General features: G+C 43.0%; 1 protein-coding gene across 1 annotated transcript; it reads left to right on the top strand.

Annotated features, from left to right (window-relative positions):
- The first annotated feature begins 374 nt into the window (after positions 1-374).
- LOC133825220 (uncharacterized) lies at positions 375-800 on the top strand. Its single transcript, XM_062258195.1, has one exon. It carries the CDS (start codon positions 375-377, stop codon positions 798-800), a length of 426 nt encoding a protein of 141 aa, XP_062114179.1.
- Positions 801-14,104: the final 13,304 nt, after the last annotated feature.

The following is a 14,104-nucleotide window of genomic DNA, read 5'->3' as shown; positions in this document are numbered from 1 at the left end:
CCGAGCAGACGACCCCCGCACCTGTCAATCCCCAGCCCTCCTCTAAGGCTGCCAACAAGGAAACTTTGGATAACCTGTCCGAAGGCTCCCTGCCTAGCCACATAGTTGGCATGGCCAGGGAGAGGATATATCGGCTCTCGAAGGACAAAAGCAGCCAGACCGCCCTCAATGATACTGCCACAATGGAAGTTGACCAAATCATCAACAAAGGGTTGAATGAGATAGTTAGCGTAAGTCATTTTCTGCTTCTTTATCGTTTATGTCAGACTTCCATTCCTAACTTTATCTCATTTTTTCTTCAGGGGCTGCTGTCTTTAACTGCCAGCTGGCGCCGTGCTGGGGCGTTGGTCTCTCGAGAAAAGGACTTTGACTCCATGCTTGCCCAGGCTAAGCAGGTGCTTGAGGTTGATAACAATAAGCTGCTCGAGGAGAACAAGGAGTTTTCCCAGCTAAACGAACAATTGTGCGAGGACCAAGCCGCTCTCACCCAGGAGCTTCAGGAGGCCCAAGATACATTGAAGAAGGCCAACGAGGAGCGAAAGAAGTGGAGGGAGAGTGCTGTACTCGTCACCCAAGAATGTAAGCAGCTTAATCTTAACTTGACTGGAAGCAAGGAGGAGATAAAGAGACTCGAGGAGCGGGTGCGGGAGCTTGAGGGGCGCGTTCAGGAGCTCGTGGAGGACGGGACCAGAAATTTGAAGAAGTACAAGGAAGCCACCTTCCTCTATTTCTCAATTTCTGGAAGCACAACCGGGAGGCCAACATTAACTATCTCTCCGAGCGGTTGCAAAGGACGATGATGGCGTAGTGTGCCACTCGGTTGGAGGCAGAGAAGAGAGCTAAGGCCAAAACCTCTGCTGCTGATGCTGAGGTTGGTCCTCCGGTTGATCAGAGCACTCCTCCTAATCCAGAAGACCCTCTTGCTCCCCAATAATTCTATTTTTATTTTTCATTCAACTTTTATGGCCCACGGGTCTATTTGAAAAGACAATTTATTTTTATTGCTGCGAGGGCAGCTTTTTTACTTACACTTGAACGATTATATCTGAGCAGTACTGCTCGCGGTGTAAAGGCTTTTTCTTTTAATTACACATTTACATCCGAGCAATAATGCTCGCGGTATAAAAGATTGCTTTATTGATATTATAATATCTGTTCGCATGACCGAACTTAGCATAGTACTTTGGTTTGATTTAACAAAAAATAAATTTTGAAAAATGCTCTAAGTACCGTAGCATGCTTTCACTCATTTTGTTCATGTGTTTACATACCTCATGGTATGCTTTGCTATCGATGTACCTTATATGTCCCCCAAGTGATCGAGGAGCTTTAGGTCCTTGGTCACTTGCCTTGACCACGACCTGTTCGAACATTACTGCTCGTTATGAAATTCAACACTTGTAATACAGCAAAACAACACACGTAATGAACAAATACTTGTAAAAATAAATTTACAAAGGTTGGCAAGAATGACTGGCTGCGCACAGTCCCTTATAATCTCGTATTAAAATGGACTAAACATGTTTGTACGAGGGATCTTAAAAAAGATCTTAAACTTATAAGCGATTAGCCATACAACGTGGCTAACCCTTTTTCAAAACTTGTAAAAAGTAAAAATTAATACAAGCCAGTCCTTTAAGAAGGATTATTCACTGATAATACTTGCGCAGGTGTTCTCCATTCCAATAGCGTGGAACGAGATCTCCATATAACCCTCCAAGTTTGTAGGTGCCCGGATGAAGGACTTCTTCAATCTGGTAAGGTCCTTCCCAGTTTGGTCCGAGTACTCCAGCAGTGGGGCCGTGGGTATTTAAGAAAGCTCGTCCCAGCACTAGGTCACCGACGTTGAATTTCCTTTCTTTCACCTTTGAGTTAAAAATATCGTGCAACCTTTTGCTGTTACGCAGCAACTCGGAGTTGGGCTCTTTCTCATATTTCTTCAATTGAGTCTAGGGACTCCATCATTAGTTGGCTATTCTAGCTCTGGTCGTATGTAATGCGTCGATGTGAGGGGGGATCTAATTCGACAGGTAACATGGCTTCATATCAGTATGCTAAGGAAAACGGGGTATGACCTGTTGCTTTACGATGAGAAGTTCTATACGACCAGAGGACTTCAGGCAGCTATGCTGGCCATGCTCCTTTAGGGTATTCCAGCCTTTTCTTCAGGGTGTCCCTAAGCATTTTATTCACTGCTTCGACCTGCCGTTTGCTTGTGGATGCGCGACTGAAGAAAAGCTTTTGATAATCCTGTGCCTTTCGCAGAAGTCGGTAAATAAGTCACTATCAAATTGGGTGTCGTTGTCTGAGACGATTTTTCGAGGCAAACCATATCGGCAAACAATGTTTTTGATGACAAAATCAACAACTTTCCTAGTCGTTATGGTAGCGAGTGGTTCAGCTTCGGCCCATTTGGTGAAGTAGTCAACGGCTACAACTGCGTACTTCACTCCGCCTTTTCCCGTTGGCAGGGACCCAATCAAGTCTATACCCCATACTGCAAAAGGCCAAGGACTCTGCATCTGTTTTAATTCATTTGGAGCTGCACATGGAATTTTTGAAAATCTCTGACACTTATCGCACTTTCGTACAAACTCCATTGAATCTTCGTTCATAGTCGACCAGAAATAGCCCTGCCTTAGAATCTTCTTCGCCAAACTTTGCCCCCCAGCGTGATCCCCGCAGAAGCCTTCATGTACTTCCTTCATTAACTCCTTAGCTTTCTCTGGTGTAATACATCTGAGCAGTGGCATGGAATATCCCCTTCGGTATAGAACACCATCGACCAGTATATACCTAGCAGCCTGCCTCTGAAGACTTCTGGCCTTGTTTCTATCTGCTGGTTGTACACCATTTGTCAGATACTCCAAGTAAGGCGCCATCCATGTATCTTCTATTCGGATTTCCATACTGGTTTCATTTGCTTGTATGCTTGGCTTGCTTAATCTTTCCCCCGGCACAATATTCAAAGTATCAGCATCTTTTGTGCTCGCGAGTTTGGCTAAGGCATCTGCGTTTGAATTATGATCCCGGGGTATTTGCTGGAGGGTATACTTAGTGAATTGGGCTAACAGGTCTTTAGTTTTGTTCAAGTAGGCCACCATTTTCAGGCCTCGTGCTTGATATTCCCCTAGAACTTGATTCACTACCAGCTGTGAATCACTGTAAATATCCAACACTTTTATACTCATGTCTTTTGCCATTCTTAATCCAGCAAGGAGTTCTTCGTATTCAGCTTCATTATTTGACGCGGTGAAGTCGAACCTAATGGCGCAGTGAAATTGAAGCCCTTCTGGCGTTATCAAGATCACTCCTGCTCCTGCGTGAGATTCGTTTGACGACCCATCTGTGAATAACTTCCACGAGGGAGCTTCATCTTGAGGCTCAGGCGCCTTAGGCTTTTCGCAATGCTCGCTGTTCGGGAGTTCGGTGAACTCTGCAATAAGATCAGCCAAGACTTATCCTTTTACTGCTGCTAGCGGTGAATACAAAATATCGAACTGCCCCAGTTCGACTGCCCATTTTAATAAACATCCAGCCGCCTCTGGTTTTTGGAGGACTTGCCGAAGGGGCTGGTCAGTTAAGACTGTAATGGGATGGGCTTGGAAGTAAGGACGTAGCTCCCTTGATGCCAAGATTAAACAGTATGCTAACCTCTGTTCTGCTCTGATTATCCTCTTGCTTACATAGTAAACCGCCTTTTGTACTCCTTCTTCCTCTCATACTAGTACCGCACTAGCAGCAACTTCAGTGATCGCCAGGTAAATGAACAAAGTTTCTCCTTCGATAGGCTTTGATAAAATAGGAGGCTGTGCCATATGGGCTTTCAAGGCCTGAAAATCTTGCTCGCAGTCTCCCGTCCATTCAAATTTCTTGTTGCCCCTAAGTAGATTGAAGAAAGGGATGCACTTATCCATTGACTTTGAAATAAATCTACTTAGGGCTGCAATCCTCCCAGTTAAACTTTGTACATCCTTGATCCTCTCTGGCGATTTCATGTCGATCACGGCCTTTATCTTGTTGGGGTTGGCCTCGATCCCTCTTGAATTAACAATGAACCCCAAAAACTTCCCTGATCCATCCGAAGGAACATTTGAGAGGATTTAGTTTCATTTGGTACTTGTTCAATACATCGAAACACTTTTGCAAATCCTTCACATGTCCTTCTGTCTTTTCTGACTTTACCAGCATGTCGTCTACGTATACCTCCATGTTTACTCCGATCAATTCTTTAAACATGTGGTTAACCAACCGCTGGTAAGTCGCACCTGCGTTTTTCAGTCCGAAGGGCATTACTTTATAACAGTATAATCCCGTATCGGTCTGAAAGCTAGTGTGATCCTCGTCAGGGGGATGCATGCTGATCTAATTGTATCCTGAGTATGCATCCATGAAAGAGAGGATCTCATGTCCTGCAGTAGCATCGACCAACTGGTCGATCCTTGGGAGTGGGAAGCAATCCTTCGGGCAGGTTTTATTGAGATCCATAAAATCCACACAGGTTCGCCATTTGCCGTTAGGCTTGGGAACCAGTACTGGATTAGAGACCCACAATGGATAAAACGCCACCCTGATGAACCCATTCTCCTTTAATCTCTCATATTCTTCTTTTAAGGCTCTTGACCGATCCTTATCGAGCAGCCTTCTTTTCTGTTGCACGGGTGGAAAACTCTTGTCTATGTACAGGACATGGCTGATAACTGCAGGATCTATCCCAGTCATGTCTTTGTGCGACCAGGCAAAGACTTCCTGGTTTTTCCGCAAAATCTCCACCAGTGCATGCTTCGTGGTTGGTTCTAAGTTTTTCCCGACCTTCACGACTCTGGTCGGGTCTTTCTCGTCAAGTTGGACCTCTTCTAGGTCCTCAACGGGTCCAACGTTTTCTTCAAAATCCCCAAAGCGAGGATCTAAATCTCTATCCTCACTTTGGTCAACACCCTATTTGGTGACTTCATCACTGGATTGGGCTTGTGTATCAATTGCCATCTGCAACCTATCTGGGGGAGTGCCCTTTGACATTCCCTTCTTCGCCTTCGTGACTGAGGCGTTGTAGCACTCCCTAACCTCCCTCTGGTTTCCCAACACGCGTCCTACCCCTGCGTCTGTTGGGAATTTCATGGCTAAGTGCCACATAGAGGTGACGGTCCGTAGATCAACAAGTATAGGTCTCCCAATGACGACATTGTACGCCGAAGGACAATCGACTACTATAAAAGTAGCGTGTAATGTCCTGGTAGCAGGCGCTGTACCTGCTGTCACTGGTAGTCTAATTGACCCTGCGTGGCGAGTCCCTCACCAGAGAAGCCGTATATCGTTTGGTTGCAGGGCTTCAGGTCCTTAACGGACAACTTCATGCGTTCCAGTGAAGACTTATACAGGATGTTCACCGAACTTCCTGTATCAACCAGCACCCTCTTTACCATCATGTTGGCCATTTGTATATCCATGACCAGCGGATCGGAATGTGGGAACTGGACATGTTGGGCATCGCTATCAGAGAAGGTTATTTCTCCCTCTTCTGATCGAGCCTTTTCCAGCGCGCGATCATCCACAGTCATCATCTCGATGTCCTGGTTGTGGCGCAGAGTCCGAGCATATCGTTCTCTGGCCTTTCCGCTGTTTTCCGCAAGGTGCGGGCCTCCACAGATGGTTAACAATGTGCCATTCATGGGGTCAGGCTGCAAAGGTGGCGAGCGTTGGCGTGTGGGCGCTTGCTCGTTGCCACCTGGAGCTTCTCGTTGGGAATTTCCTGTGGCCTGTATATATCTTCTCAAGTGTCCTTGTCTAATAAGGAACTCGATCTCATCCTTCAGCTGGTTGCATTCGTTGGTATCATGTCCGTAGTCATTATGATAACGACAGAACTTGGTAGTGTCTCTTCTCGAAATATCCTTTCGAATGGGGGCAGGCTTCTTATAAGGCACGCTGGAACTCGTGGCCTAATGAACTTCTCCCCGAGACTCAACTAGGGCAGTATAGTTAGTGAACCGAGGTTCATAACGGTTACCCTTGGCTCGTTTATTGCCAGAGGTGGAAGACTCATTATGTGGTCGTTTCCCCCCATTCTTGCCATTGTCATTGCCATTCCCGTTGTCGTTGGGCTTGGACCCATTGGCGGCTTTGGCGGGCTCGGCGATCCCCTTGTCCTTGCCTGGGGGCTTTCCTTCGTCGGCGATGGCATCTTCGAGCTTGATGTAGCGATCAGCCCGATCCAAGAATTCCTGGGTAGTTCTAACCCCATGTTTTCGGAGGCTTTCCCAGAGAGGCGTGCAGTGCTTAACCTCTGCGGTTATGGCCATCATTTTGCCTTCGTCTCCCACTGTTTTTGCTCCAGCAGCTGCTCGCATCAAGCGATGGACATAGTCTTTCAGTGGTTCTCCATCTTGCTGGCGTATTTCAACCAGCTGGTTTGCCTCAGTTGGGTGCACACGACCCGGGTAGAACTGTCCGTAAAACTCATTTACGAACATTTCCCAGGAAACTATACTTGCAGGAGGGAATTTAAAAAACCACTCATGTGCGGCATCAGAAAGTGTCGCAGGGAAAATCCTGCACCGAGCATCCTCGGACACTTTCTGAATGTCCATTTGTATCTCAAACTTGTTGACGTGAGATACCGGGTCACCATACCCATCAAAGTTTGGAAGCGTAGGCATTTTAAACTTGCTAGGAGTTTCTTCCATAGCTATCCTCTGGACGAAAGGAGTGCCTTTCCTCCTATCGTGGTCGATGTAAGATGTTCTTCCCCCGACCAGCTGCTGCACTGCCTGGTTGAGGGCATCTATCTGGGCCTGCACAGCGCTAGGAATCGCCGTGGCCTCTGGTGCTTGGGGGACGTACTCGTCGTGCCGCTCGCGGTGATCATTGAGTACATCTCTTAAGTCCTCGTCTCTCCTCCGCTGCTCGCTAGCTCCGAGCCGGTTGAAGAAGTTATTTTGTCTGGGCTGCCCCCCAGCGTCCCGTCTGTCGGGTTGGTCATCCTGAGGTGGCTGGCTTCTGCCTCCTCCTCTTTCATCATTCCTCTGACCGGCATTTCCTCTACCTAAGTCGGCCTCATTATAACCATGGCCATATTTGAATCTTGATTGGCTATGGTGGGATCTACTATTCCCTCGATTGCCTTCTCGGGCTGGAACCTCCTGAGCGTTAGAGGGTGGTCTGCGTTGGTCATTAGGTCCCCGTGCATTATCATACCGTGGGGGGCCTCGGACTGCAGAGCCTAACTCTGAGTTCCTCCTGTTGCCAGGAGGATGCTGTCCTCTGCTCGGAAGGTTTGGCTCGTCGCCCCTATGGTGTCTAGGACTACGAGGCTGCTGCCCGGTCCTATTCTGCTTATGCTGCGGGGGATTGCTGCGACCAGTTTGGGATGGAGGCTGTGCTTCAGGGTCTCCTAGTGGGACATCGTCCTGAGGCACCAGTGGCTGCTCGTGCCTTTGTGGGCTCGAGGGTTGGATAGGCGGGCTAGGATTGGGACCCCTCTGGGGTGGCCCATCCGCGTGTTGATCAGGCTGCGAGGCAGGTGCAGCCTGATTCCTAGCCAATTGTAAGGCTGCCTCGAGGGCTGCCATGGCCTCCCTCTGGCGATGGTCCATCTCCGCCTACCTTTCACTCAGCTCCAGGCGCTGCCGCTCAATTTCTTGTTGCTGTCGCGCCATGATTTCGGCAGCGCTTTCCTGGCTGGCTCTCAGATTGGCCATAGCTATCACTTTAAAACCATTGATGTAAGAATATGCAAGGATGATGATAGATGCATGCTAGGTTTCATGTGAAGATAGATGAGAATTTTGAGATATTTTGTGGTGAATCTTGGGTGTTTCGGCCTAGGGGTGAAGTTCAATGTTTTAAAATAATTGTGATTTTAGAAACATGACAGGATGTATATGATATTATGTATTAATAAATTATGGTATGCATGAAAAATGATAGGAACATGTTAGGATTAATATAAAGGCATATATGAATATTGGTGTTTATGCTATTAGTGCATGTTGTTATTATTATTTTTGTTGGGTTGCATGTATGAACTCATTGGAAATAGAATAAGGTGTTGTAAGGTTGTAAATGAGTATGTGATAGTTATTTTCTTTGACTTATTTGTATATTAAGAGCATGCTAGAATTTGTGATTAATGGTGTTAATTAAACACGTATGACTTTGAATGAAATTTTGTGAGGCATGAGGTAAAAGACAAGATTCATGATGATTTATGCTTGCTGATTTTTGTGATCAATTGGTGAAAAGAAAGATGAAATAATGACATGCATGCATAAGTGATGTCTCTAATGATATGTTGATTTTATGAGAATAAAATGGTGTTTTATTTCATACTTAAAATGATAGGTTTTTGCACAAATAATTACCTACATATTTTTTTATATTTTTGAGAAAAATATGATTTTTTTTTAAATAAAAATGGTGATTTAAGAATATATTTGGTTGCTGGAATTTTAGAAAAAAATGGAAAAGTTGTGTTTTAAATAAAATGATTTTGTGTGTATGTTTTAATAAATCAATACCCTAACCTATGAAATTATTTAAAGTGGTGTTTTCAATATAACTATGAGTGTCCATTTTGATAGTTATGATTTACTTGATTTCAATTAAGAAAAATGGTGAATTTAATTCACTTGTGATTTTTTAAATAAATTAAAGGCTGGCTAAAAGTTTAGTTTAATAAGTTTAAAATAATTATTTGATTATCACATATGAATTTATGTTACATAAAATTAAGTCTTAAAATAATTCAAGCAAAATATATTTTTCCCACACTTAAAATTTATATATTTCTCACATCACTATGTAATTCTATTAATGAAATTAAATTGATATTTTCTAAGGAAACATGATAATCATAGGTATTTTAAATAAATTTCAAGCCTTTGTTATTTCTTTGTAATTTGAAAATAATAAATGGATTTATCACTTTTTTTTAAATGGCTAAATAAAATTATTTTATGAAATAAAAATAATTTCTTGAGAGATTTAATCAACCTAGTAATTTTAAGAAGATAATACATGTCTATTATTTTTAAAATAATAGAAGTAAGACGTGTGTTATTATCGTTTTAAACGCCACATTTACGCAACGTTCCTACGTATGCATGTTACATGCAAATTCACTTTTATGTCCAAAATTATGTCTATTATGCAACCATGTAGATTTTATAGAAGGGTCATGCATGCAAAAATAAGTAGAATGTGCATTATTCTTTTATGACCTTATGTATAACTATGCATATTTGTATGTTGTGAGTAACTCTCACCATGTGTGCATGGCCCATGCACACATGAGTTATATGAGTGGGCAAAATAGTGTTTATGTGAAGCTAAGGATTGTTATTTTGATTATGGTATAGGCTCGTTGAGAAGTTGTCGTTTTACTTAGCTTGGACCTGAGGTAAGGAAGTTAGATAGAATTTATGATTGTTTATGCTATGAATGGTAAGACTATTTGTATGAATGAAAATGTTATGAATTATGAAATGCTATAATGAGATGACATGTTGGCTTGTATGATATGAATGGATGTTAGCGTGATGAACACGACACATCAAATAAAGAGGTTACTAAGGATATGAAGACGTAACCGAGTTATATGGTTGTTAGCATGTTGAACCCGACACAACAAAGGGGTTGCTAAGGATATGAAGACGTAACCCGAGTTAATAAGGATATGAAGACGTAACTCCAAGGGTGGACGCGCCGAGGTTATTCAAGGACCAGAGATCCTGTTTACCTCAAAGGGTGACATGGACAAGTTAGCGGGTCATGTTCAGAAGGAAATGTTTATGATGATGTTATGATGTTTGGTTATGATGATGCTATGGTGTTTATGTTTATGATGATGTTATGATGTTTTGTTATGATGATGCTATGATGTTTATGTTATGGTGATGTTATGATGTTTATGATATGATGATGATGTTAATGTTGACGTGAATATGTTTATGTTTATGATATTGACGCCATTATGACGATGATGCTATGATGTTTAAAGATGAATGAAGGTGTTTGTGATTTGTTGTATCTTACTTGTATGTTAATTGTACTTCCTTACTGGGCTTTTAGCTCTCCCCCTTACTTTCCCTTCCAAGTAGCAAATAGGTTTCTCTATGGCATGCGTGGTGATGTGGGGAGTTCTATCGTCGTGGTGTGTTTGGCGTGGGGGCATCCTATGGATGAGAAATGATCAGTTTAAAACATCATTTTCTTTTAATAATGTTATGTTTAATGAGTCTTTTTAAAACTAATCAGTGGGACTTGAACTTTTGGTTGTTTTAGAACTTTGCATGAAAAATGATATTTTCTTTTTAAACTATTGGGCCCAACTTTCATGTTTTAGCAAGACCCCACTGAGATTTTATAATAAGTGTCTTTTCTCATATAAACCAATGAATATGTGGATGTTCTACAAAACACTAGACTAGGGCATTTTACAATACCAGTCAGTTGAACACTGTCCAATATGTACAGACCAGTTGAACATTGTTCGAGTGAAAATAATCAACACATATGCATAATTTGTAGCATTATCCGACTGAGAAGCACGTGATCTCTTTTATTACTCGTAAATTACAAAAGGACAAAATGTGTCTAATAACGAGTCTCAAAAAAACAAAAATTGTTCAAAAATAAATGATTGGTCAGCAAATAACCAACTCATAAACAAACATAAAAAGCAAGTAAAACACTTGAATTCAAGCTATCACTCTGTAAGAAGTATTTATTGATAATATTTCCTCAAGTGCTAGCCATTCCAGTAGTTTTTGATCACCTCACCATTCAACCGAGAAAGTTTGTAAGTGTCGGGTGGTATGACTTGCTCAATTTGATATGGTCCTTACCAATTTGGTCCTAGCACTCTAGCTTCTGGTTCTTTGATGAACACCTTTCTGAGGACCAAATCTCCGACCTACAACTTTCAATCTTTAACTTTGGAATTAAAATAGTGGGCCACCTTTTGTTGATGGGCAGCAACTCTCAAGCTCACCTTTTCTCATTTTTCTTCAATAAAGTTCAATGATTTAGCTAGTAATTGGTTGTTCTCTCCCCAGCCAGTAAAATATGCAATACCTCCCTGGTCAGTAAAGTTCACAACATTGTGTTGGTCGACATCCATCTCCTCTACTTCTTCTTCTCTCTCTTCACACACAATCATTTTATTCTCGTTGATTCCCCTCTGTGCCTTGACCAAGGAAGCATTGTAACACTACCTAGCTTCCCTTTTGTTTCCATGGATACATGACATGTCAGCACTGGTCGGGAATTTAATAGTAAGGTGCCATATAGACACCGCTGCATGTATAGCCATGAATAGTGGTCGACTAATCACCACGTTGTACGATGATGAGCAATCTACTATAAAAAATTATGTCTTGACTGTCTTGTGCCTTGGAGAATCTCCTGCTGTGACCAGTAATTTGATTGTTCATGCCAGTGACAAACCATCTCTAATGAACCCGTAAATAACTTGAGAGCATGGCTTCAAGTCATTGACAGACAGCTTCATCTTTTCAAAAGACAACTTGTAGATAATGTCCACCGAGCTTCCCGTATCAACCAGGAACCTCTTCACCTTCATGTTTGCAATTTGGACTATAATGATGAGCGGATCATTATGAGGATACCTCACATGTCTAGCATCATTCTCTATAAAAGTAAGAGACTCACTCTCGTATCAAGGATTCTTTGGAGGTCGCTCCTCAACAGTCATGACATCTGATGTTGCAGTAAACTCATGTCAAAGTTTCCAGGCGTATCTCTCCCTTGCTTTGTTACTGTCCCTAGCCAAGTGTGGACCTCCACATATAGTGTCTAAGGTAAAGCCCACAAGCTCAGGTTGTAAGGGTCAAGATTATTGTCGTTTGAACCCAGGATTGTTGTTGCTTCCTTCTCCTTGGGATTTGTCTGCCCGGTACTTTATCAATTTGCCTGACTGGAGAAGAAATTCTATCTAATCCTTTAGGTGAATGCATTCATTTGTGTCGTGACTATAATATCCATGGAAGAAACAAAACTTATTCATGTCCCTCTTACTCATTTCTATCATATTGGGTGAAGGCTTCCGGTAGGGAACCTCCTGATGACTAGCGAGATATATTTATGCCTGGCTGTCTGAGAGAGTTGTGTAATTTGTGAACCAGGGTTCATATTTTGATGGCTTGTTGTTTGGTCCCGAATTAGCTTTTTCCTCCTCATGGCGGTCAGACCCATTGCTCCCTCATTTCTTTCCACAATTATGGTTGTTTTCCCCAACCTTTGGATGATCTATTGATCTGCTTGGGTTGTTTATGCCTTTCTCCTCTTTCTCCATTGCATCATCCAATTTCATATACTTGTCTGCCTAGTCAAGAAATTGTTGAAGTGTTGAAATTGGGTTTCGATGAATATTATCCCACAAGGGGCTTCAGTAAATGATTCCAGAGGATATGGCAACCATCTTCCCCTCATCTCCTACAGCAGGTTCTCTGTTGGCCTCTCTCATGAATCACTGTATATAATTCTTTAGAGATTCATCCTTTCCTTGTTTGATATCTGCCAAGTGGTTGGCGTAAACTGGTGTAGTTCAAGAAGCACTGAATTGTCGACAAAACTCATTTCTGAATGTTTCCCATGACGTAATGGAATTCAACTTAAACTTCTAATACTATTCCTAGGCAATATCTAATAGCGTAATTGGGAAGACTCTGCACTAATAATCATCACTCACCCCGAGCACTTCCATCTGATCCTCAAATTTTCAAACATGTCTGATGGGATCTTCTTTTTCTGTATAGACTGGTAGCACTGGTGCTTTATATTTTGTTGGTGGCTGGGCCACTTTAATCCAAGCACAAAATGGATTTCCACTCCTGTGGTCTACTACATCTAGCTCGAAAGGCCGTTTAGATAAGCCCTGCACTACAACTGTTAGTGCTTCAAGCTGGGCTTGGATTGCTGGTGCAACTGACGAGGCTTCAATAGTTTGACCTCCTGGTCAAGCATTTGCATCTGGTGCGCTGTCCTCAAGTATTTCTACTTGATTGGTAGTGCGGACAGGATCTTGCCCTTCAACCTGGATGATCTTCCTCTTGTTGCTGATAACATCCCTTAGATCCTTCTAGGTAGCATGTCCTGCTAACCCATCGAACGCTGTACTTTTTTATTTTTCAGAGGGCTTACTTCGCGGGACCTGATCCTTCCCACTACATTGCTGGACAGGATGCAGCTGCGACTTTTCAGAACGACCCAGATGGTCCCTTCCTCCTTATCATTGGTCATTGCCCTCTTTTTCCATTGACCAGTCTGTTTGATGACTATCAGCCTCATCTGGACCATACCCTTCTTTGTATTGTGGATTTTTCTTATCTTGAGGAGCTCTCGTCTGGTTATTCCCAGGTGGGGTTTTCTTACTACCTGACCGGTGACTTCCTGGTCGAGAAGTTTCTGACCGTTGGCTTCTGGATGGGGCTCTAGAATTCTCCTTTTGCGTCGACACAGTCCTAGAGTGGAAATCATCATCTGTCTGACTAGTACGATTGCTTCGACTTCGGTCTGGTCCCCAAGAATCAACCCTGCCAGCAGCGGACTTCTAATCAGCATTGTCATTTCTTGCTCCCTAGGCGGCTACTCGTGTCACGGCCTGGGCATTGGCCTGGGCTAATTGAGTAGCTAATTCTAGAGCAAGTGCTGCTTCACAATGTCTCCGGTCGGTTTCCTTTTAGCGTTGTCTGATCCCTTCACTTATGGTGTCCATGTCCCATTTTTTCCATTCAAATTCAGCCTTCTACCAGGCTATTTCTTCGGCAAACAACTCATGTCGGGCATTGAACTGCATCATCTCTTCCTAAAAACCCCCCATGGTTTCTTGGAGTTGTTCAAACTCTAGGATTATCTCCTCAAGAGTGATCTTAGGCTCAGTGTCAGGGTCCTCAGATGCTGGACCTTCTGGTCTAACAGATCCTCTTGTAGTTGATACACCGGGCTTCTTGGGCGCCATAATGGTAGGATGGTAATGTGTTTCTTCTACTCAGGCTCTCAATGAAAGCACCAAAAATGTTGACCACGATTTTGGCCAACGGCGAGTAGATGCAAAAATGACAATGAAGATAATAGCCTTGAATAG

This window comes from Humulus lupulus, chromosome 3 (assembly GCF_963169125.1).
Source record: "Humulus lupulus chromosome 3, drHumLupu1.1, whole genome shotgun sequence".
Classification (NCBI taxonomy): domain Eukaryota; kingdom Viridiplantae; phylum Streptophyta; class Magnoliopsida; order Rosales; family Cannabaceae; genus Humulus; species Humulus lupulus.
The sequence above is the reverse complement of the archived record's forward strand: the minus strand, read 5'-3'. Positions and strand labels throughout refer to the sequence as shown.